This window comes from Erithacus rubecula, assembly GCF_903797595.1.
Source record: "Erithacus rubecula genome assembly, chromosome: 6".
In the NCBI taxonomy this organism is placed as follows: domain Eukaryota; kingdom Metazoa; phylum Chordata; class Aves; order Passeriformes; family Muscicapidae; genus Erithacus; species Erithacus rubecula.
In genome coordinates, this window is record NC_136688.1 from 18282796 (window position 1) to 18307110 (window position 24315).

A 24315-nucleotide genomic window follows, 5' to 3' on the forward strand; every position below is an offset into this window, starting at 1 on the left:
TGATAGCTATTTAAATCTACACTGTCAAAATAATAAGCAGTGACCCACTCCTACATGGCAGCATATACTATTTGTGTGCAGGTGTTAAAACTATCACATGGATCTATATTTACACAAGAAATGTTGTTTATATAGCAGATTTTAATTTACAAAAATTCTTACCATAGGATAGATAATTGTGGAAAGGTTGGATATTGTTTAAAGGTTTCTGTGGTTCTGCATAATTGCATTTCAGCATGAGGATTTAATAATTCTGTCTCAGTTGTATGTTTTATAAGGATGGAAATGGAGTCTGACAGATCAATCTCCAATAGCATTATACCAATATAGCACAAGAAATACTTATTTGCAAGTCCAGGCAAAGAAAACAGTTTTACTGTTCACTTTACACATATAAATCTCCTCTTTGAGGAAAGTGCACTCCTGAAAACAAAGGCAATCAAAAATCTTTTGGCACTGTTGAAATGTTAAAGAGTTGCAGCTGAGCATGGTCTGCAGAAAAAAAAAAAATCATTAGTTTCTTAATTAGCTATTACAATTACTACTAGCTGTGCAAATTGCACATTAAACATCAAAATAAGCTGAAATTGCTGCTGATATATGAGAAGTTCTGCCTCAGTTTGCTCCAAAAATGTTTGGTTAATTGTTTAGCTTCTCAGATATTCAAGATATAATGAAAATATTCATTTTCATTGAGGTCAAAATGTCCAGCTGTTTCTGCCTCTAAAGAGCAAGAAACTGCTGCTTTTTGTACCTCTAATTTCAGAAACTCAGTTAAAAACACACAGGTAAGAAAATATTTTAGTAAAGATATTTAGAGTGCTTATTATACCAGATAATTTCTGAGATCTGAGAACATCCAGGTAGTGTCCTTTGAATTGAACACTGACTTCTCCTTGAAAAAGTTCATATTATTTCTCAAAAAATAATTTTGTAGCCCTCCCAGCAGAAGTCAGTATCACCTTACACCTTACTACTAAACATCAGTTGTTGTTTAGCAAAGACAGGAAATAATTGCTGGAGTTGTCTCTGTGCTAATGCTGTACTGCCAGCTCTACATATAAGGAAAAAAAGGAAAAATCCCTGGAAAATGGAGAAGTGTGCAATGCTTTACGTGGTGAGGAATGTCCAGCTGTTATTGGCAGTCCCTGCCAGCCCTGCCTTTCTCCTGACCACGATGCAAGAACTGACAGATCACTTTTCCTCTTCCCTTCTGTGTCTTGGTTAAAGCTAAAACCAAAACAGATAACAGCTTATAACTGGTGGCAATTAAATTTAAAAAAAAATCTTTGTAGCCATGTAAAATCACCAAAGAACTTTACATTGTAGTGGAATCTTTGCAGATGGAAGTAGTTTTGACCATTTCCAGAAAATCAATCTTATTTTTTTTTGTGTTGAACATTATGCTGCAACACACATTCATCACAAAATCAAAGGGACAATTCTAAATTGCATTTATCAATCAATCATCTAAACTCACAATCTCATAATCCTGTGACTAAATTGCCAAAATAAAAACAAGCCATTCTTCTACTTTCTAATATTATGTAACAATAAAAATATAAAAAAAGCTGTATTATACAGATATGTCTTCCTGAAAAGTGTTCTTTGCAAAAAAAGATCTCTGCCTTGAACAAAGAAAAGTGACAAGCTGCAAAGTGTGGTTCTGTGGAATGCTCAATAGCACATATTGAAGCAGAATATCATATCATAATAAGTCTGAAAGAATGAGTAGCCCCTTCAGTTTGTACCCATAAAATTAAATTCTAATGATAGCACTGGAACTATATATTCACCAGGTTAAGTTCCTTCTTTTTAAGTGCATTTAACTGTTTCTCCCCGTGCACATTCCTCACAATTAGAATGGAACTGTCTTATCATGGATAGAAAATATTTTTCCCCTTCCCAGATTAAAAAAAGTTATATGTAAAACATAACAAAGTACCCAGTACACAATATTCCTATGATTGGCCCCAAAGGCTGATTTGAATTAAACTTACCAAATTTTTTCTCACTGTTGCTTCACCCATTAAAAACAGTGTGAAGACAACCAAGACACGAGTTCTCCCAGAATATACCCCAAACCTTTTTTTTTCTTTATAAGTTATATTAGTTTTTCATCTACTATGAAAATAGTAGTGCCAGAATAACCAACTAATAACAAGAAATTCTTCAGGTAAATGGTTTAGTTCCTTTCATGATAAAGATGCAGAGGAATACCAAAGACAGAAATGCTAGTTATGATGTTTTCTTTGTTAACACTCCTTTGTGACCTAAATCAATTCTTCACTCCACGTTCCTGTATTTGGAAAACAAATTGTACAGTACTCTCAGTGTAGACTTCAAGTCACAATTTACAATATCTAGAAAAAAGACAAGGGAAAACAAATTAGTAACTTCATTAGCTCCAAATGTTTTCTAGAAAAACAAGTCTCCGTTCTCTATCCTTTCCCTTGCTCACATCAATACCCGTGAACATTAGATCACAGGGATAGCAAAAAAGAGTAGAAATATCAATAAAACACAATTTTCAAACTGGCAACCCAAAACCTGGTGCTTTAACCACTTCTAGTGAGGGATACAAATAGCTACTGCTGCAGATGTTGAAATGTAACCAAGCTCAGATGCTCCTGAGCCAAAGTGTGCCCAGCATCACACACACTTGGTACAACTTCATCTTCAGCCAGGTGTGGCTGATTTGGGAAAAAAATTGGCATTAACCAATGGAACCTTCCTGTTATGTAAGAACTGTAGGACTGGGCACATTCTGGGCTGCAGCATCTTTTACACTAGGCCTAATTCCAGCAAAATAGTTAGGGGCAAGCTTAAATTTTCCAGAGGATCTAAAGAAGCTAGGTATACAAGTGCTCCCTGAACAAACATCTGAAAATTCTTTGAGTTAGCTGACATTCATGGCTGAATCAGCCCTCAGAAACTCAACATCTGAAGTCAAGGATTTATATGAAACAAAAAGCTAATGAATACCTTCTGTTTCAAAGAGCAGTTCTTGAGAAAGTCAATATTATTTCACAAGAAATCTATAAAACAAACTGACAAGTACTACTGCAGCAGTCTACACTAGTGCTTTAGTCAATCTCAAGCAGGGAATCAGCATTGCTCACAGAAAGAGCAGAGTGGAATTAGAATTGTCCTCTCTCTTTCTGTTGAATGAATGCACAGGAACTCAAATTCCTGACTGTGGTTCTTGGAATTGGCCAAAACCTCCAAGTAAGCCCAGTAAATGGTGCATTGAAATCATCAGAGTTATTAATTATATTTATCTACATTGATGTTTCTTACAAGTTGTGAGGGTCACACTTTGAACAATTAATCCAATCAAGCCTAAGCATGGTGTCCTAAAGTATGCCAACTAAAGAAATTGAATTTACATCCTGGACAAAGGGTGGAAACCCTCAATTTTATATTGGGCTTGTGCACAGTCATGTAACCAGAGACAGCATGAGTTCGTGGCTCTTTATAAATCAGGTGGGAAATGCTTGGTACAAAATGAAGAAGAAATGCCAAAAGCTGCAGGAACCCACTGCAATCTGCAATATTGTTTGCATGCAACACTGGAAGTTTCCTCTTCCAGGCCAGCAGAAGGTGCAGAACTACTTTTTTTTTCTCAAACAGAACTATTAAAGAAATAACTTTGTTAGGTCTTTGCCACCAAAAAAGATACCACCACCACAACAGAATTCCACAGAGGGGCTCACAGTAAAAGAAGCACCTCCCAGGGAAAGATGGGTTATTTCCATTGCTACATGGGTTCCACCAACACATGTAACATTTCACTGGCTGCAAGTTTTTTAAAAGATAAGCTTGAGTTTGGCTTTGATGAACACACTGCAAGGAGTAATCTGAAAAAGCTCAAACTGCAAATGAATTCATTACAGACTCAGCAGATTAATGTTCTGGCCATTTTTAAAGTAAAAGGTCACAGAAAGCTTTCTAAGACCTTTTCAATTATATTGCAAATAACCCAAATAAACTGTTGACCCCATAAAAATCATTGGTTTTCATACTCATTTATTTAACTGCATTTTTTTTTCCCACTAAATATGTTTTTCATATTCTAAAGCACTTTTCAGCATATTTTTTTCCTCAAGAACCTCAAAGAAACAGTGTAGGAATTCAAAGAGTATTTAGTGTACAGATTTAGGGTAAGATCCTTTTCAATGCTCTTTTGCTCACTGGAAATTTTAAGTATGGGCATTGTGCCCAATGTAACAACACATAAAACAGATGTGTTTTTCCATTCACATTGGGCAGGAAGTTTCATATTAAGCATTTCAATAATTGCACAAGAAATGTCTTATATATGCTGAAATATCCTTATGGCTTGATTTATACTGGAAAAATTAGCTGTCCCCTAGAGCAATAAATACCTGAAAAATTAAATGCCATAAGAATTTTAAACCTCCATGGGGAGTAAGGGATCACAGATACTCTTGTGTTTTACTTGGATCCCTTGATTTCACTGTTTCCCCCTTCTCACTTAGACTAGTTCAGACTTAAAGGTTTGTGATACACTCAGCAGTGGTTTAGCCAAGCATGACTGTGGATAAGAGTTCAAGCAATCAAAAGAAGTGAAAAAAGAACCAGGCTGGGTAGGTCCAGATTTAATGCACAGGCTCAATCCTGAGATGCATTATTTTGTGTGTGTGCTTGTCTCTGTGCCTGTTACAACCTGGAAATTGGGAGGGATGGAAGAAATCCTGAATGGAGCAGCAAGGAGTGCCTGAATCTCCAGAGAGCTCTGTTAGAAGCAACACTGCCATCAGCTCCTTGGGGAATCCCAATCCAATGTTGTGGCAGGAAAAGACCATGAGCACCACAGAATATAAGTCTGAAATTGGTTTTGAAAGACACAGCCACGTTGGTGATTATGGCAGGGAACCAGCAGGAGCCCAGACACCATTCCTGGTGGGATCTGCATGCCCAGATCCTGCATGGTAAGAAGTGGTGACTTCTCACAGGAGGAGCTACAAGAAATACCCATGAACTGGTGAGTCAAGGGCTCTGCCTCCAGCCTGAAAAGCTGGATTTAGACACTGCATGTATATGAAAAAAGGGTCCAAGGCTCCTCAAGTCAGCAGCAAAACCTTTATCCTCCCTGAAGCACATTCTTCTGTCAGTCCCCTGCTCCACATTTAATTTAAATATGCAAGATTAGATCCTACATTCAAAGGCATCTATGTTAACATGTGAAGTTCTCCTTCCACAACATCTCCCTCTTTCATTAAAATCTTATAAATTACTGGAATACTCAAGGTTTAGCATGAAAATGTGAGGAAAGTGGAGCAATTGGAGCAATTCACATGCCAGTGACACCAATCACAACTGAGTTGTCTTTCTTTCAGGGAATAGGGAGTATTACTGCTTATGTTTGGCCAATGAAGAAAGGAAGCGTTGCAACATTTGAAAAAGTGCATTTAAAATACAGAGTTCTGGAGCACTACAAAATGTACCTTGCATTTTGCTGTTTACTTAACCTTCATTTAGCCACATCACAACCTTGTAAAATCTGGATCCAACACAGATTTTTAAGAAGACATAAAAAAGGTAGAATAGGTACCTTCTGGTCTTGGCTTTGGTTTTTCCAATCCACCATCCTGCATGAGCTCGAATGCAAAGGACACATTGACAACCTGGCAATGCAACAAAGGCAGGTTGTTGTTGTTCACTCTTGTGAACTCTGAACAGTGCAAATGGTCAAGACAAGATATATTTGAAGTTGCAGACCCAGATATTCAAAGGAAAAAATAGTCAGGGCTCTGTATATCTGGTCTTTGGAATCCAGACAATCCATTGTTTTGCTGTTTCTGGGTGATGGGAGTTGCAGAAAGATAGAGGTAATTGAAAGTTAACATGAACTAACATAACCCTTAATAAAATGACTTACAAGTAAGCTCAGCCCACCTCCTACAAGTTCAAAAATTGGAACATGATGGCCCCTGAAGTGCTCTTGTCTTGAACAGCCAGATGAATTGCCTGGATAGCTACAGACGCTGATGTAATGCTGGTCTTGAATTGACACATGGTACATAAATGCCTTTATGCTTCCAAAACCCATTAAACCTCTCCAACATTAAATTCTTGGATTTTGGACACACAAAAAATCAGTTCTGTCATCGGTGCTTGTGGGTAATCCTATATACATTAATGAACAGTAGGTCTCATTCAATGACAGCACCACACAATAGCTGCCAAAATCTGTTAATACTTACTAACCACCCCATCATTAATAAAATTCTGTTTTATTCCAGCTAAGTATTAATGCTGATTTTTTAAAATACTATGAAATGATCACCAGTACTGTCCATTCTTGATTTCAGCTATTAGCAGCTAACTTATGCAGAAAAATTTGTGTTAACCTTCTACAACTACACATATTTACATGTTTGTTTTTAACAGGAAAATGAAATCTAGTTACCTTTTGTTCAAAACTATCAGGAGTCAAGAAAAAGCTGTGCAGGGGAACAAAATATCCTTCCAGAAGACCCATTAGCAGGACTAAGTACACTCCATCTGCAAACTGTGAAAAAAAACATTTCTCAGTATATTTTCTGTAAAACATCTCACTGCTTTTCTAATGGAACAATGGGGTGCAGGAACAGGATTGCCCAGAGAAGGGGTGCCCCATCCCTGGAACTGACCAAGGCTGGATGGGGCTCTGAGCACCCTGGTGTGGTGAAAGGTGTCCCTGCAGGAGGGGTGGAACTGGATCATCTTTATGGTCCCTTCCAACCCAAACCATTCCATGTTTCTGTGGTTTTGTCACAGGCCTCTCACCCTACCCCAGTGGCATCAGGTCTATTAGCAACCCATCACCTTCCTGATGGCAATTTTCTTCCAACTGATGGAAATACAACCTCTCATCTTAGGGAATGCTGTTCCAGATCAATGCTTAAGGAGTTTATAGGTACATTTGAATGTTTTCCCCCAAAGTAAACAATGCAGTGAGCCTTGAAAGCCTTTACACATGATTTCTATCTAAATATTAAATTTGAAAAATCTCTCTCAGATTGGTAGGTGTTTAAATAAAGCAGAGATTCTTAATAACATGAATCAAGAGAAAATAAAGCCTGACCTGAAGACACCTGGGTTTTTTTTTTTGGTAGTGCAGATCCCACCCCTTCCTGCCTGACCCCACAATTCTCTTATGATAACTGCCTCAATTGTTCACATGGGGAGGTATTAATACAGCAGGATTAAGCTTTTCTTTGAGCTTCTTTTCAGCCAATTTAGCAGCTGAGAACAAGACAGAAGAGCATGCAGCACACTGTTTCTGTGGTGCAATGGAGCCTGCAGCCCAGCTGTACATCTGGAGCAGCTTTGCTCCCCAGAATCCCAAATTTCCCCTGAACAGAGGCATTGTGCTTGTGCAAAGGTGGGCAGCAAACAACTGCCCAGCCTGCAGCTGCAGCAAACCAAGGACACTGAATTCCTTCCTGAGCAGAACAAGCAGGTCCTCCTTACAGCCCTACCAGAAGGTAGCAGCTGGTAATTAATTTTTATGCTAATGGAAGCACAAAATTGTTTTAGATGCTTAATTGGTGAGGATCTTCTTAGTACAAACATATTTAGAAAGGAAGGATTTCCTGCTGAAATAACATCTTAGAGCTTGTTCAATAATAATTCAGTGACATTTCTGGATAAAGCTGAGGGCACAGTGCATAACATAGTGCAACTACCTCTCCCCTTTAACAAAGGCTACAAAATTCTACCTGTGTGTCCAGTTCAGTCACCTCCAAATTCAATTTATTCAGATGCTTGTTCACAAAGGTGATGAGAGTCTGAAATATGAAAACAGTGCAATGAAGGCCTGTTCAGCAGGGCAGCAGCTCAACACCAGCAGTATGAACTCCACTCAGAAGAGAATCTGCACGAGTGAAGAGACTGCAACACAGTCTCCAAGTTTCGAAATTGAAATGTGACATGAAAAATTGTTTTTAAACTATTTTTACAAGATGAAGAACAGAAATAAAATGAATATGATGTGACATATATATGTGTGTGTGTGTGTGTGTGTATACATATTGCTGAAACACAGAAAACCCCCAAATTTTTAGCAGACTATGGGGAAGTGGGTAATTGGACTCCACTCAAATCTGACAGCAGCCAAAATACTCTAGGGTTAGAGCTCTGGCAGCTGTAAACTGGATATCTCCTTGGCATCAGTACAGTCAATGTACCAGTTGGGTTCTACTCAACATACACTTTGGGAGAACTTTCCTGATGGAAACTTTGATAACTTTATGTTGTTCCATGTTCCAAAATTAAGTTCATGCCGCTAAACATTAAATAAAAAGTAACTTTGTGTATTTAAGCATAAAGCTTAATTGTATTTAATGCATGCAATGCGTGCCAGTTGTACATTACATCCACACACACTCACCACATCCACACCATCTGATACACACGAGCATGCACATGAACACACTGGGTATTCTAAAAATAAAAACCTTCCCACCTTTTTCACTACATTGAGCTTGTCTGGGGCATGGTCAAATAAAGTGTCGAATGCATCTCTTTCTGTAAAACATTCAGTGCCATTAACATAGTGAGCAGCAGTTGTTCCAGTGCAGAATAAACACTTATTGAGACACACATTCACTTGAGACAACAGTCAGAAAATGGTTCAATATAGTCTCTGTATTCCAAGTACCAAGTAGCTTTGCACACTTCTCTCTTGCTGCAAGCTGCTAGTAACTTATTCTCTATTATTCACAAAAAAAAGCATCTTTATCAGGCAGGATTTGGATTACCTAAAGACCCTGTTTCTCAAAAATGAGCAAAGAATAATATCTTTATGCATAAAATCTTAAACAGACAGATACAGACAGCCAAGTAACCAAATCATTTTCTGCAGAAGAACAGGAGTTTGCATTAGTCACTACATCCACAGAAGATTTGCCCCAAGGGCCACTGACTGCATTATTAAGCATCTCAAACAGGTTTATGATTACACATCTGCAATACAATCCTTTGTACAGATGTTTTGGGCCATTCTCAGATGCAATTTAGGGCACTATCAGCAGGACAGCCAACCTAAGGTAGCATGACTGGAGTGCTACTGCAGTCACCTTCTGAGGAAAACAGAAAAATACATAAAAAGGCACCAGAGCCTTTTCTGAGCAATTTCTGCTCCAACAATCACCTGAATGACAGCAAATGACTCAACAAACATTCATATTCCTCAATTTAAAAACAGAGCAAAACAAAACAAAAGCTAGAGTAGACCCAAAGGCATTTATAAAAATCAGACTTTACATCAAGCAAGATGCAGGCCTGCTGAATAATGATTCAACATCTTTGAAGTATAAGTAGGTGATGGATGTAGAATATCAAAATTCACCAGCTGGTTCATGATAAGACACCATGTCACATTATGCTGGGAACTCATGACCATTAATACCTCTGCAGTAATGTTCTGGAAGTTAAACCACAAAGCACATGCAAATTAACATGTGCTGAAAAGCAATGAAATGTGTTTTAAAGATGGTCAGAGTGATTTTAAAGGTTTTTTTCCCCTTCTGTTAGCTGCCACAACAGCCTGTGGTGCATATTTGCCAGGACAACTTGAAATCCTCTCCTTTTTTGACATTTGGTGAAACTGACCACCCACTGCAGAATTCTGGCTGCCTCAAAAAAAAAGATATAATAATCATATGAACTTACCATGCCTTCCTGATAATGCCCTGTGGGGAAAAAGAAAAAAAGGAAAAGAACAAAACAGTTACATATAATTCATTTACAGATATTGTGCTGCAAAAAAACCCAGATACATGGTAAGACCTTCAGCTTGGTGAATAATGGAGTAGATTTATGGAATGAGGAGAATTTTGTGAATAACTTCACCAAGTTACTCCAGCTGAGGATCTGGGCTAGCCTGGAGTCTACCAGTAGAACATCTCTTGGTTTCACCAGAGTCCCACAGGAGGTCAGATCTCATACTCCCTGCTTTGAACCAAAGCCTGAGTAAAGATGGCTTTTTCATGTCCATTTTGTGAAAACTCTTCCCTCTGCTTTGAAGGTGCATCTACCACACCAGCTACAATAGAATTCCAGCCCAAAAACAAGGCTTGGGTTGGGTTCTTAAGGACTGCAGGATTTTGCTCCAGTTGATCCTTCATACAGCTACCACATATAAATCCATACAGATGAATGATAAGTCAGTAGTGCAGCTTCTCTCCACTCAATTACAAACCAGGATACTCTACTACTGCTCTCTTTTGGTTTGGAACACTTTTCTGTTATAAAATGTTCAGTGAGATGGCACATACAAGACTCACTCCCACCACTTTACACATTTAAAGTCCTGCTTTTAGCTCCCCACCTCTCTATTTCCTCCCCCTTTTGTATTTTTAGATGCTTGTTTGCAGCTCTTGAAAAGGCTAAAATACAGTCACTGGCTGATGTATCATCTTCCCTGGAACCCCAATACTGAAATTTAAATATCAGCAAATGTTTGAATTTCTGTGACACATCTGTGTTCAATTACTGAACTGCTGGCAAAAGTGGTGTTGACATACTCAGTGTTACCAGTTATTTCCTCTTGGATTTGTCGAGACTGGAGGATTCCTTCTCGTTTCTGGAAAAAGGAAAAAAAAGGGACATTTTTCTCAGTGAAGTTTAATGCTTAGGATACAGTAAAAATTTGTGATCCACAAACATAATTAGATAAGAAACCTGCAGAAGGAGAACTTCACTTACACGAATTTTCAGTCATATATTATTTGACCCTGCAAGTACTTCAGAGAACTCTTTTATACATTAACAAGAAACCTGAAACTCCACCTGCAGAAGGAAGTATTTCTTTTCCTTTCTCCATTGTTCTTAATTCACTTTTCTTTTAAAGGCCCCAATTCAGGGAGACATTTGAAACACTCAAACACATATGTAAGTATTTTAGTGGAGGTTTGTCTAGGTGAGCTGAATTCATTTCAATGAACAGCTTGGCAGATGGTGCCCATGTTGTCCTTTGCAAAAATCTTGCTCCCAGGCTATTTGTTCCTTCTGCCCTATTTTTTTTCCTTGGGTTTGGTTTTTTTTGGGGTTTTGTTTTGTTTTGTTTTGTTTTTTGGGGTTTTTTTGGGCTTTTTGGGTTTTTTTTTCAGTGTTTCCTTTCTCTGCAGACAAAGAGGTCTATTGGAGCTTCCACTGACATTGCCATGCTGCTCCAGCTGTAATTATGATGTTCCTCAGATGGGATAAACCCTTCCTGGCTGGTGCTTTGTGCAGAGGCTGTGCCCAACCTGGCAGAATCATTGCAATCACTGCTCTTGGAGTCAGCTGCAAAATGAAGCACTTGAAGAGTCTGACATTGTTTCAGTTTGCTGATCACACTCATCTGGGGCCCCTGTGAATACCACACATATGTTTTGCCTCTCTTTGGGTTCTCTCTGTCAATTCTGTTTGCTGGTATTACCAAAAAATTTCAGTACAGAGAGAAAAGTCAGGCAAATGCTGACAACTCCATTTAAAGTCTAGACACTGGGCAAATACTCACGATGTTTCACTCCCTGTCACACAAGGAAATGAGAAAAATAGATGTATGCTGGTCCTAGACCCATCTTCTAGGTGAAAAAGAGAAAAGGAGAATAACATCCCTACCTGTGTGATGTGCTGAGGGCCAAACCAGGCTTTGTCTATTCCTTCTACACTGCATTGCTAAAATACATTTATTGATATATTTTCCCTTCTACACTAAAAGACATCAAGAAATATATTTATTTCTGCAAGAAAAGCTGAACCAGGCATTCTGAGTCACTCCAGTCATTTGGAGTAATGTGAACTGTCCTTTCAGCTAGATGACAGTTTCAGGGGGTTTCCATGATATTTTTCAAAGTCCTGTTTCTAGGTATCTTGCACACAGTATAAATGCATTCAGGGAGGACCTGTGTGCACTTAAAGGTATTTTTTAAAAAGAGGAGAGTCCAGGGTGTTATATACTGAAAGGGGTCACAGCACAGCTGCAGAGGCACTGCCTGTCCCACACCTTCAGTCTGAATTAAAATTACATCATTTAGGGCAATCTCCACTCCCAGCTTGTGCTGTCTCCAGCACTAACTGAAGCAACTTCAAGTTACAATCTAGTTCCTGCTAGCTCAGCTAGGAATTCCACTCTGTTTGGTGTTTTTGTTTATTTTTCCCTTTGCTGCAGGGTGAAAGGAAACTTTTATTTCCTCCTCACCATGACTCTGACACGCCACTGATGCTTCATGCAGCAAGAGCCCTGCTGCTCTACTGATGTTACAAATATTCTCCTTTCTGCAAACTGCAGCTAATACATTAAAATTAAAAAAAAAATCTGCACCTTAATCTTGTTGTTGACAATAACAACAAAAACAAGCAAAAAACCCCAAGCCAAAATGATCCCAAGCCCTTGTCTTGTGTCTGGTGCCTGACCACTAACATTGATGGGATTTCCACAGTGCCCAAGTACAATCTGCATCCTCTGGACACTTACCGGACCAGCCCATGTCAAGACAGACCTTCCTATATTTTTACTTTGTAAAAAGATGGTGAATTCCCAACAGAATGGATCTTAAAACACTGGTCTGAGCACCTGCCCTGAAGGCTGCTTCTCATGCATCTCTTTCACTTCAAAAACTCCTCAAAATTGACCCTAACAGTGATGTGACCTATGAGAGGTTTTACCAGACAGAGAATGACACAATATTCCCAAAAATACAGAGAGGTGCTACTGGGGACTGAAAGACTGTCCAGCACATTCCTTAAGGTAACAGTGGCTAAAATTGAAACAACAAACTGTAATAAAAATCAACATCAACTGTTTGACAGCCACTGAAAAAAGAGGCATGAATTAAGATTCCATGTTAAAAACAAAAGCTGGACATGCATTCCAGTGATGACAGAAGACCTTGGCATTTTCCTCCCTCAAGGCTGAAAGACTTCAGAGAAGACCCTGAAGATATTCCTAATCACTTACCATTTAAAATTGGCAACTAATCCTAGAACAAAAAAAAAAAAAAAACAACAAAACTGAAACTGGGGTAGCACATCTGGAAAGAGAAAAGATCTCTTCTTATCTCCCTTTGTGTCAGCATTTTTTTGTAACTGAGGGCCAAGTGTTTAATTTCCCCCACAAAGCCCCAGTCTGAAAATCTTGCCATTATTTGGATGGCTTTTTGCCCATATCTTGTTACAACTCATTTCACCTGGAGGACTGTGTTTTATAATTGCCCCAGCAAAGTGAAATGCAGAATTATTCTGGAGCTTGAAAGAACAAATACATTCATCACAGGTTCAGAGAAGACTTCACTGGAACCTGGAGGCAGTGCTGCTCCAAAACATTTCAGACCTTCCCAGGTACCAATGATCTCTGATTAAAGTTGTGATTTACACACTCATCTAATCTCAATAATTCCCTAGCTTTGCCTAAGAGTAGCTTATGCACCCAGGAACTGCTGTCCCAGAACATGCTGAAGCCATTCTGGCTGCTCTGCCAATGCATTCTTACACTCTCTGACTTCCATCTCTTGGATACAAACAATCTGTCATCCAACCATTCGTGGATGGTAGAAATACATAATTTTTAAGAAGAGGCAAAATGATGACAAGACCCAGCTCTCCAAAAAAGCTCTCAGTCATTTCAGTAGATATCATCAAACAAAGCCTGGGCTTTGTTCAAAGTTATTTATTCTACTGGTATGGCAGGAAAAGAAAATAATAGAGTAGCTACAAAAGGTCCAACTATCACATTTTTTCCTAGTTCAGCTTAAACCCAGATTTCATATTACTCTCATTGCTAAAAGCTTTTGTACAAAACAGCCAAAGGAAACAAGCTTTCATAAGAACTAGGCTGATTACCTGTTGGCCATGAGCACATTTTTTGTTTCACAAATACCTTTTTTTCTATTTCAATGAACTCCATCCAGCCAACACAGCAACCCTCACGTTTTATGTGTTTCTATGCCTAACAAAATCAGGAAATGAATTAAAGGAGTCTTTCTCAAAAGACTTCATCAAAGTACTTTATCCTTTCATTTCTGTCTCTCTCCTGTTCTCTTTATCAAACCATACACAGCATAATTTTAAAACAGCTACTGCATAGTCTGTTAAGCTTCCCTAGGCTTGATCTTTCTTTACAGAATGCATGAGTGTTTAGAATGAGGTGTGCATGCCTGACCACTAAATTAGGCATTAGGATCTGCTGATGGTTGATTAAAACTCTTGTGAGTTCAAAGGGTACAAGATGCATGATACAGAATCAGTCCCACAGGATGTGACACATTTAAAAAAATAAAAATAGAAACCTCGCCCAGCATAAAATAAAAATGAGAAATGTCTCAAACAATTACAGTAAATATACAGGCCCCCACCCTCTGTTAGCAGGAATCAGCAGAGCTCTGGACTCCCACATGGGCTTTCACCAAGGTCAGGGTCTGCAGGACAAGATCTCCTTCAGCATCACTTGGATTTTATTCTGGTGCAACTGCTCTCCCTGCAAACCACTGGTGCCTGAGCTGCAGCTGTGCAACTAAGAGTGAGCCAGATTCTCCCACTACTTATTGTTTCAAATTGGTTTATCTGTCCCGACTTCAGTGGATTTGCTGTTGAATTAGCCTGTTTAACAAGAGGACAGTTGTGCCCACTGATTTCAAGTGGAATTTTGTCTGAAGGTATGGAAAGACAGCAAAGGTTCTTGTTCTTTCTTTTAGGACTCTGTTATTTTTCTCATTAAGTTTTCCATAATAAAGATACCCTGCTCACTGTAGTCCAGATTTCTTCAGCTGGTTTTGGAAGAACTTTGAGATAAACCAGTACAAATAATACAGTTGTAATAGCCAAAGGAACTGTTTCTTTGAAGCCTTAGACACATAGTGCAGATTCTCAGGGATTCTCCTTCATCTGCAGAGAAACCCATGAAGCAGAATCTGAGTCAGTGAGTCACTACCAGACATCAGTGACACATTTACCAGAGACTCGCCTTCAGATTTCTCCCTATGTTACAAAACTTGCCCTATTTGAATTCTAGAACAGAGAATATTTACTTTCTTAGATCTGTCTTGCAGATTTTCAGCCACCCAAAACTTGAGCAATAGCTCTTTCCATCAGTTACTTCAGGGTAACATCAGTTAAAAGACATACATAAAGACAGTTGCAGTGTGAAAAATAAAGGCAAAGTTAATTAGAGAGAAAGAAAAGCAGATTAAATGGGAAGAGGCCAAGTAAGATAGAGAAAGCACAAGTTCAGCTGAAAGAAAAATGATGAACAGAAAAACATGAAGAGTTTGAATGGATGAGGCTCTAATAAGGAGACTGACAAAAGGTTTAGTTGATGGGGATTTTTTTGCATGCTTTTGAAAAAACCAACACTGTAATCAGACTAAATTAGCATGCACAGGGCTGAAAAAGAATAGTTAGTCACCTAACAGGAATCTGAATGTAATAAACAGTGACAATTCATCATTCAGTGCCAGGAATGATTTGAATCTCTACACAAGTGAGAAGAGCGTCAAAAAATAGGGAAAATAATAATTCTAGAGATCATACTGGGTGATAAATACAACAATAATAATGCTTCATATATTTTTAATGTCACAGTCTGGCCATTTCAAAGTAAGATGCTGTAGCCAGAGCTCAGTGTGGGGAAGCACTCGTGCCTTTCAGCACGTGTGTTTTCTGTCAGGCAAAGAGACACAGACATGCCCACCCAGCCAGAAAACCAGGAGCAGTTTTGCAAGAAACCCCTCAGCCAACTTCACATCACCCCCAAGAGCTGTTTAAAGCCCCTCTTACCTGCACAACAACCACCTGAATGGACACGTGGTCAGGGAGTCGGATTGGCGCTCGGAAATACTGAGATAAAGCAACCAGAAGATGAAGTATGGCTACAAGACTTTTAGCATGGACAGCTGAAAGAGATGTTGAAAGCACAACTTACAAACTGCAAAGTAAGCAGGGCACAGAGTTTTACTTCTGTTTAGGATGCAGGGGTGGTGGGACTCTTTTCCTCTTGCCACTGGAGCCAGGGGGCACTTTTAAGGCACCCCATCCACAGTGGTCTCCTTGCAACATGTCTGGATGCCACAGGCTTGGGGAGGTGGAAATCTAAAGCTAATCCAAAAGCCAGATTTTATGCATCACAGTTTAAGTGCTGTCTCTGTACTCTCCCTGCCTCTCTTTTATTCCCTTTATTTCAATAAGGATTTATGGACTATCAGAAAGGTATTTTTGTACTCATAACATGCACTTATTCATTTTTAAGTGTCACAATGTCTGCAGGATGATAAATGAGCCTGTTTTGGCACAAGCCTTAAGCAATAACTTATTAAACTCAATGACTCAAACATTCCTCATGAAGTTGTTCTAGTTCTGTTATTGAAGCTTTTTTGCAGCAGGTTTCATATATGGGTAGTTACCACTAACACAATTGACAAGACATCAAAAGCCATACTGTATGAAATCCTTGATCAAGTATCAAACCATTGGCACGAATGTGGATAATTTCCAATCCTTATTATTGCCTTTCTTCTTCTATTTTGTTTTTGCATTTCCCAGAGTAGCATTCCTAAAAGATCTCTGACACTGCAGTGCACTTGGGCTTTTTGTACTTGAACTAATCATTAAATACTACCTTACTGCACTGCTGGAACACATCAGATTCACTTAAATATCCTTCCTCACAATCTTACAGAGCAAGTCTCAGCTATGCCATGTTGACACACATCCATATAAGATGTGGCACTGCTGGCAAATGCTGCTGGAGAGCCCATGGTCAAAGATGAGGTGCTTTAGCAGAACACTACAAAGATATCTGTCTGCCTGCCACCAGTGTGTGCTACAGCTGGGCCCAGCTGCTGCTCTCCAGCTCTACTCCAGCCCTAAAACACATGTAAAACATTAGATTAAAACTTGAAGTTAAATTGTCAGGCCACTCCAACACCCCACCTCCAGCTGCATAACAGAGAATGGAAAGAAAATCTGGGGGAGGTTGAAAAAAGAAGGGGATGAAAAATTCAGCAGGACCACAGAAAGTGGAAAATCAAATTGCCAAATGTTCACTCTTCTTCTCTTGAGATATTTCCCTCCTTCTTACTAATTTGTTGTGAATGGAACAGGATACAAAGCTGCTCAGCACAAGACAGGTGAAATGTGATGTACTGGTCAAGGTACACACCAGCATGACATGATTCTGAAAACCAAACTTAGAAGAGATTAGGAGGCCTAATTTTCTAAAACTGATAACCTGCTTTCTGCAACACACACCCACCAAAGTGTCTCATGCTGGGCAACTGAAGGAATTTCTATTAGGCACTGCTGTGCTCATTCTTAACACAACAGAAGAGGATGGGTGCAGAACTAGGCATGATGAGAGCTTTGTAATCAAAGCTAGTGGTTCAGACTTAGCCTGAAATGATCAGCAATATTATTCATATCCATGTTGCAAATTTTACACACAGTTCTAGGACTTAACTCTCCTTATGTCCATCTACTGCACTTCTGCAGGTATTTGCCTCTTTCAACAAACCAATTTAGCAACACAACACTTAAGCTGGCATGCACATGGGCTTCAGAGCAAAGCCACCACACTAGGACAGGCCTGAGAAGACACCTAACTGAAACTGAAGGCTGAGCAGCAGTAAAGAGGATAGAGTGGCACATCTGGAAGTGCCCTTCAGAGCAGTTCCTACCATAAATCCCAGGTTTCAGCCCTCCCTTACCACTGGATATTTCAGAATTTCAGATGAACTCCCAGCTGCCACCAAATGAGAATAGTACAGCAAACACAAAACTTACAGTCAACGTTCCACTTAATGTTTCTTGGAGTGAGTTTAAGGGTTTCATTGATCTTTTCAAGCACTGTCTGTAGCTTCTGCTTCTGGGCAATTTCAGACTGAGTAACTTCTGCAACATTCAGCTTCTCACTTTCAAGCTTCTCTGAAGTGATAGAAGAAAAAATGGAGGAAAAACAACTGTCAGCTCCATGAAGAACACAAAGATATTCCATACACCCAGAGGAACATTCAGGTGACATCAGACTTCCTAATTATATCTAAGGTTTTTTTCCAGAGCCACTTTCTCTCTGCACTTCTGGGCTCCTAAAGGTAAGTTCACATTTAGCCTTTAGTTACACACTGACAAGGAGAAGGCTCTGTTCCACACCCCTGACTAACAAACATTTACTGCAACTCTCTTTGGGGAGCACCAGCCTTGGAGGTAAGGCCTGTTACTTCTAAATAAAGGTTATTCTGTATGCAAGTGGCTTGTACAGCAGACCATCAAACCCTGGAAACTGACAGTAACTTTTAAGATTTATTTCATCAGTCTCAGCCTCCCAGCTTCTACCTCAGATGCAGGAGATAAAAATTTCACTTGCCTATTAGTGATAAAACTGAAGGGATTCCATATTCATAGAAGCAGAGGATGCATCACAGCAAGGCAAACAAGTTTTCGTGGAAGCAACTAAAACCTCAGGCAATTCCCCTCCATGAAACCACAGCCATTTTCTGCACTCAAAATTTGCAGTAGATTTTAAAATACTTTATGATTTGGTTTGCTATAATTAGTACAGTTGCTATGCATATACATACATGGTTTACTGTTTACCCTTAAAGAGTAAGCAAAGAAAATATAGCAGCTCCCTAGTGACAACACCAGAAACAAAATGCTTGGTCATTTATCAATTTACTTCTACAAAAGGCTTTCTTCTTAAGAGGTATCTTATTTGGTAAGAGCTGATCTTGGTCCCATCAAAGCCAACTGAATATCTTCCCAAAGAGAGTGAACCTAAACTGCCAGTCTAAGAGACTGCTATCACCTAATCCAGTGTAAGAGACTGCTATCTCCTAATCCAGCCTAGGAGCTGCTATCTCTTAATCCAGCCTAAAAATCTGGACTGCTATCTTCTAATCTATCCTAAGAGAGTTTTTTTCCTAATATAGGTATCTCCTAATCCATCCTAAGAGACTGCTATCTATCTCCTAATCCATCCTAAGAGACATATCTCCTAATCCAGCTATTTTCTAATCCTGCCTAAAAGCAGCTATCTCCTAATCCAGCTATCTCCTAATCCAACCTAAGAGCTGCTATCTCCTAATCCTGCCTAAGAGCTGCTATCTCCATGGGTTTCTTGCACCTCCTCAGAAATCTGTGCATACTCTCACCACAAGATTTATAAGCAGAGACTTGATCCATAAGTGAAAATATTCTTCTGAAATCAATAAATGCTGGATCAGTGTATGCATATTTAGAGTCAGGCTGCATCTGATACACATTTTTTAAATTTTGAGTGAAGTCACTGGAGGTCTGCCCATGACAATCCAATTGCTCAGTCTGGGCATATCCAGGCCATCACAAGATATTCAATAGCTCAACCATTCATAGAAGGGAATAGTCTGTGAAGTCTTTATTAGAAGTGCTCACACGATGTTTCAAGATTCATTTAGGATACTGGAAAGAAATTTACTGGAGACTTTATGAGCTGTAATAACTAAAAAGTGGCTTTCAAGCCAACAGTATAAAAAGCACATGCCAACTCTGCATTAGCAGTTTCTTTATCTGTTTCTCAGCTGAAGCTCAGTTTGCAGTCCACTGGGCACCATTACCCCAGTCATACTAAAAGCCAGACATCAAACCAGAAAGAAATTCCAGCTTTCCAGAGGAACCTTGCAATGTGAATAAACTATTGAAAATAAACTATGGAAGGAGCAGAGATTAAAAACATCCACCATGGTACTGAGAATGCCCTTGCCTTCAAACTTACTTTCCACTTGTAACACAGTGAAGTTTGTGCAGCCCATATGCAGATAATAAGTGTAACTGGAGTGAATGCTGCTGCCAAGAGCAGAGAGCCCTCCCTGCAGCACCCCAGGTAGGTTTTGTGCTGCTCTCCTCAGCTGCAGAGCACCACTCATTGCACTGCAGCCACGAGGGCTGTGCATGCAGCCCACTGCTCAGGGGTCTTGTAACACAATGCTATTTTTATATCATTAGTGGCATAAATGTAAGGTGATACCCAGGCTCCTGGGCAGGAACAAGAGATCCACTTATTGACAAAGTGCCTTGACACTGTGCACGTGTGTTTCCTCTTACCAAATAATTTCTGCAATACTTGTCCATCATACAGGTCTTCAGCCAAGTCTTTCACAATAATCCTCTCTCCCACCAGCACATCATTAATCCAGTCAATTAGTACCTATGTGGGAAACACAAATTTGGCAGTATTATACACTATTCATTTGCAATTTAAAACACATGTCATTTTTCTTAGCAGAAAGAATACCAAAGCTGCAGTGGCTCAAAATACAGTCTGACACACCTTCAGGAGCAAACAGGAGAGACTCAGCAAGGACTCCTCTGAGGTGGCTGTGCCAATGCACCACAGGGTCTAGGCAAAACCTAATTGATGCAGAGTCTTCTGGAGTGAAATATTTCCCTTGCTTTCAGTAGCATTTTAACATCTCATTGTGAAGCAAAAGGTGCTGAAGTTGATTTTCATGAAGAGTCCTGCTAAAGTTCTAACCCCAAGAATCACAAGGACAAGGGAAAGCCAGTGTGATTTCAGATTGGGGGTGGGATGGGACTGAGACTCTGGACTCAGGATTTTAGTAGAAATTTTTAAGTCTCCTGTGTCACATCTAAAGAAAGATCCTGCCACAAATGACCTCCACATTTCACTGGGATGTATGCACCACGTGGTTCCAACTAATTAATATCTGACCTGTGCATTGAAGTATCCAAGTGAAAGAGGCAGAGATGGCATTAAAAATAGCTCCACTTTCCTGAGAGGGTTTACATGTTTTCATTACCTTCATCAGTTCTTGTAATTTTGGATCATTTCTTGAATTTGGATCCACCATTGTTCGGACTTCATTCTCCTCTGGAAGTTTTAAAAGCAAAACATTAGAAACCATCCCAGGCACAACACTTTATTTTACATCAAGCTTTCATGTTGAGATGTAAAATGGTTGTGAATTACCTAGCATAGTGTCCTCGGGGTCCAGTTCAAATGGAATGGGACTGAGAGGTAAGTTAATGGCATTTATTCCTTCTTCCTGTAATTCAGACACTGGGAAATAAAAAAAGAAAAGCTTGGTCAATTTTCAAATTAATTTTACTTACTATTTCACTCTCACTAAAAGTAGCATTAATTGTCTTAATTTCTTTATAAGAACATGACTCTATTAGATAAGCCACTGGGTGTAATTACAGCAATAAAGCACAGCTAACAAAAATGGGAGGCCCTGCCAACAAACCTTTACTTGTATGAGTACATTTTTCATGGATAATGGTGCTGGAACCAAGGCAATTACCTCAAATCTTTTCCAGGATATGGCCCATTGTCCTCAAACTCTTAAAAGACCCAGTTGCATGCTAATGGTGCTGACATTTCTTAGTGTGGAGTCCACACAGGCTGGGAAAGAACTCAGACATAGGAATGGGGAAGTAATTTGAGACCCCACAGTTTGGAGATGCCAGGAAATATGGACAAGGTCTTAACTCAGCTAAAGTCCCAAAATTCTGCAAAAAATCAATGTTCTTGAGAAGAAAAGTCCAGAAAGATCCAGAGAAGTGGTGTAAATGTTGAGCTGATTTACCAAACAGGAAAGGGGCTCACTGTCTTATCCATAATGTAGCTTTGAGCGCCCAATCTCCAGTGCACACACCTTCAACAGAACTGGTTGTTAGCTCACCTGTTCCAGTCAGAGTTTAAACTTTAATAAGGATTCAGACACACCTTCTGACATCTACTGAAATATCTGACTTATGTGCAGAAGCAAGATTCACTATCCAACAATCCAGATTTAGCTGCTGATGCTTTCCTCGGTTTATTCTGACAATTACAGAGACAATTTGGTTTCTAAGAAAACAGAGAAGTACTCTAAAGATCTTCTGTTTTGTCTCTGCCCTCATGGCTGCCTCATAATTAGCTTTACTTCCTTGGTGCAGTAAGTATAGCTAAATTCACACAAACACTGTGATCATCAGTCAGTTGGTGTGATAACAGGACAGAGAAATTTCCAAATATTTCCAATGCTTCATGAAATGTTTTGTGGTCTGCCAGATGAAATGTTTCTGTGCATGCTTCAAGAATCTGAGTAGCTGTATTCGAGCATCTATGTATGACCCACAGCAATAATGGCTGCTGGAATGTTTATTCCTTTTAATGACACAAAAATAACTCTGAAAAATCCACTACCTTCAACACTGAAGCCATAACTTCACTCCATACACTCACCCTGCTTATGTATCTGTAACATACAAATACTGAGCAGCTCTAAAGGGACAGAAAACAGTGCTGACAATAACAGTTCCCTCGACTGTTGTATATTCTCTACAACTGATGGCTGAAAGCAGTGGACCAAATTAATCCCTCATGTAACTCCACTGAGTTCTGAGGAGTTATAGCAAGGATGAAGTTGGTCCAGCACGTACAATCTCGAGAACTGCTCACACTTAATGGCAATTGTTGAAACTGCTAGCACTCCTTAGAGAAAATCACTGTTGGTTTCTAGGTTTTATTAACCTCTTTGATTTTTTTTTTAATTTTTTTTTTTTTTTTTGTTTAAAATGGTTATGGGCATAAAAATGTCAGCGGGTAGAAAACCTCCCTGTGGAGGTCTTTCTTCTGCTCTGAAATGTTTAGCTCTTGGAGGACTTCTGCACAAAGCTTCCTAGGCAGAAAACATGGGATTTTTTCACATCACTCCCAAGGGGAGCACAGTAAATAAAATCTACTCAAGCCAAGTGCCTCCACTGAGCTGTCCTGTCCCAGAGGGCTGGATCTCTGCTTGGGTGAGCCCCACTGGAGAAAGCAGTCAGCTCCTTCTCCCAGTGAAGGGCAGTGATGAAAGCTTGTGGCTGCTGTCCCCAGGGAGCAGCCTGCTGGCAGAGCTTGCTGACAGTTCTCCAAGGAGGCTGAGTGGGCATTTCAAGGTTGAGGGCTATGCCAGGAATTCTTGACAAGGCCCACTGAACCTTGCTGTACCTGTCCTCTAATGTGCACAACATTCTACCTTCACTAACATGACCTCCATCATATTCTCAGAGAAAAGAAAGCAAACAAACCCCTGCCACATCTTTGCATGAGAAGTGAACATAAAACACAAATAAGATAATAATAAATATACATGGGGAACTAAAACACTGACGTGTTCTAGAATGCAAGTGTTACATTTACTGCACAGCAGGGGCCAAGCTCTGCTTTCTGTACACTGCTGAAAGCACAGATTTTTGCACACCTGCCAGAGCCATTTACAGAACACCACACCTCCAGATGATCCACAGATCCCAGGTGGATCCAGATTTTAGAGAGGACAGCTCCTCCTCAGCATTCTGCAGTTCACAACCCATGCCCCAGGCTGGTATTAGCCACAATAAAGGTTCCTCCTGCCCTGCTGACCCCCACAAGCTGAAAATGTGATGGAGAAACCCTGAGTCTGACAGCATCTTTTTCACTTCTTTCCCAATACTGAAGAGCAAACTATGGATTAATAACATTACTAAATGGAGCAGGTAAGCACATGCATTATATCAAGTTGTATGTAAACTGAGAGAAAATGTATTATGTGGTACAGCCTCACTTTCTAAGAATTTCTATCAAAAAATATCATGACAAATCACTGCTATACACTTAGGTGCTTAAAGAGCAACCACAAATATGTGATTGAGGTTAAGAGTTTGCATACCACAGTTCCAGTAGAGGAGTCCATTTTTCAGCTGCTTTTCATTAATTTGTTTTAATTAATTTTCATGGAAATCACTTCAGCAACTTAGTATTTTAATAAAAAGCAAGAACACAGTATTGGGGCAATTTTTGCAGCAGCTGAAATTAACATAACATAATCTAATTTCTGGAAATATTTTGAGGGATGGCTTTGGAGCATCAGTAAGAGCTGCACTCTGAGCCTTACAGCCTAAGTAAGTTCATCAGCTACCACAGGACTTGTGCTCATTGTGATGACATTGGGAAGAAAGGGACTTCATCCCTTTGGATATGACAGCAAAGTCCTTCAGGATTTTTCTTCTTCAGTCACCATACTGAGTGGAACTGGGGGAATGCACTCTCAAAAGCAAGACCCTGAAAAGCAGCAGCTGCATCTGGGCCAGACAAATCTCTGTGGATTGGCAATGTGAAAGTCCCAGTTTTAACTCTGGATGAGGAAAGGACATTTCTGCTCAGACTTCTGATTCAGCTCCACGTGCCAAATTCCTTATGATGTAACCAAGTGCAACTCCACTGCTATCAGCTGTCAACAGACTTCCTCCCATCACACCAGCACCAAATTTGGCGCCGGAGCCTGCGAGCCTGTATCAACAGCAACTCCAGCAGCTATTTTA

The 24315-nt window shown here is 39.7% G+C and overlaps 1 protein-coding gene across 2 annotated transcripts in view; it reads right to left on the reverse strand.

Annotated features, from left to right (window-relative positions):
- Window positions 1-205: 205 nt before the first annotated feature.
- Window positions 206-24315, reverse strand: part of PARVA (parvin alpha) — a 58728-nt gene continuing 34618 nt past the window's right edge. For both annotated transcript variants that reach the window (XM_079310180.1, XM_079310181.1), the window contains exons 2-13: window positions 20954-21043; window positions 20784-20854; window positions 20068-20170; window positions 17773-17913; window positions 15772-15887; window positions 10539-10597; window positions 9685-9704; window positions 8477-8538; window positions 7731-7799; window positions 6437-6538; window positions 5579-5651; window positions 206-2363 (exon numbers count right to left, since the gene is read on the reverse strand). In XM_079310180.1, coding sequence (XP_079166306.1) covers window positions 2287-2363; window positions 5579-5651; window positions 6437-6538; window positions 7731-7799; window positions 8477-8538; window positions 9685-9704; window positions 10539-10597; window positions 15772-15887; window positions 17773-17913; window positions 20068-20170; window positions 20784-20854; window positions 20954-21043 — 983 coding nt within the window. In that variant the 3' untranslated portion in view covers window positions 206-2286. The remainder of the gene's footprint in view (window positions 2364-5578; window positions 5652-6436; window positions 6539-7730; window positions 7800-8476; window positions 8539-9684; window positions 9705-10538; window positions 10598-15771; window positions 15888-17772; window positions 17914-20067; window positions 20171-20783; window positions 20855-20953; window positions 21044-24315) is intronic.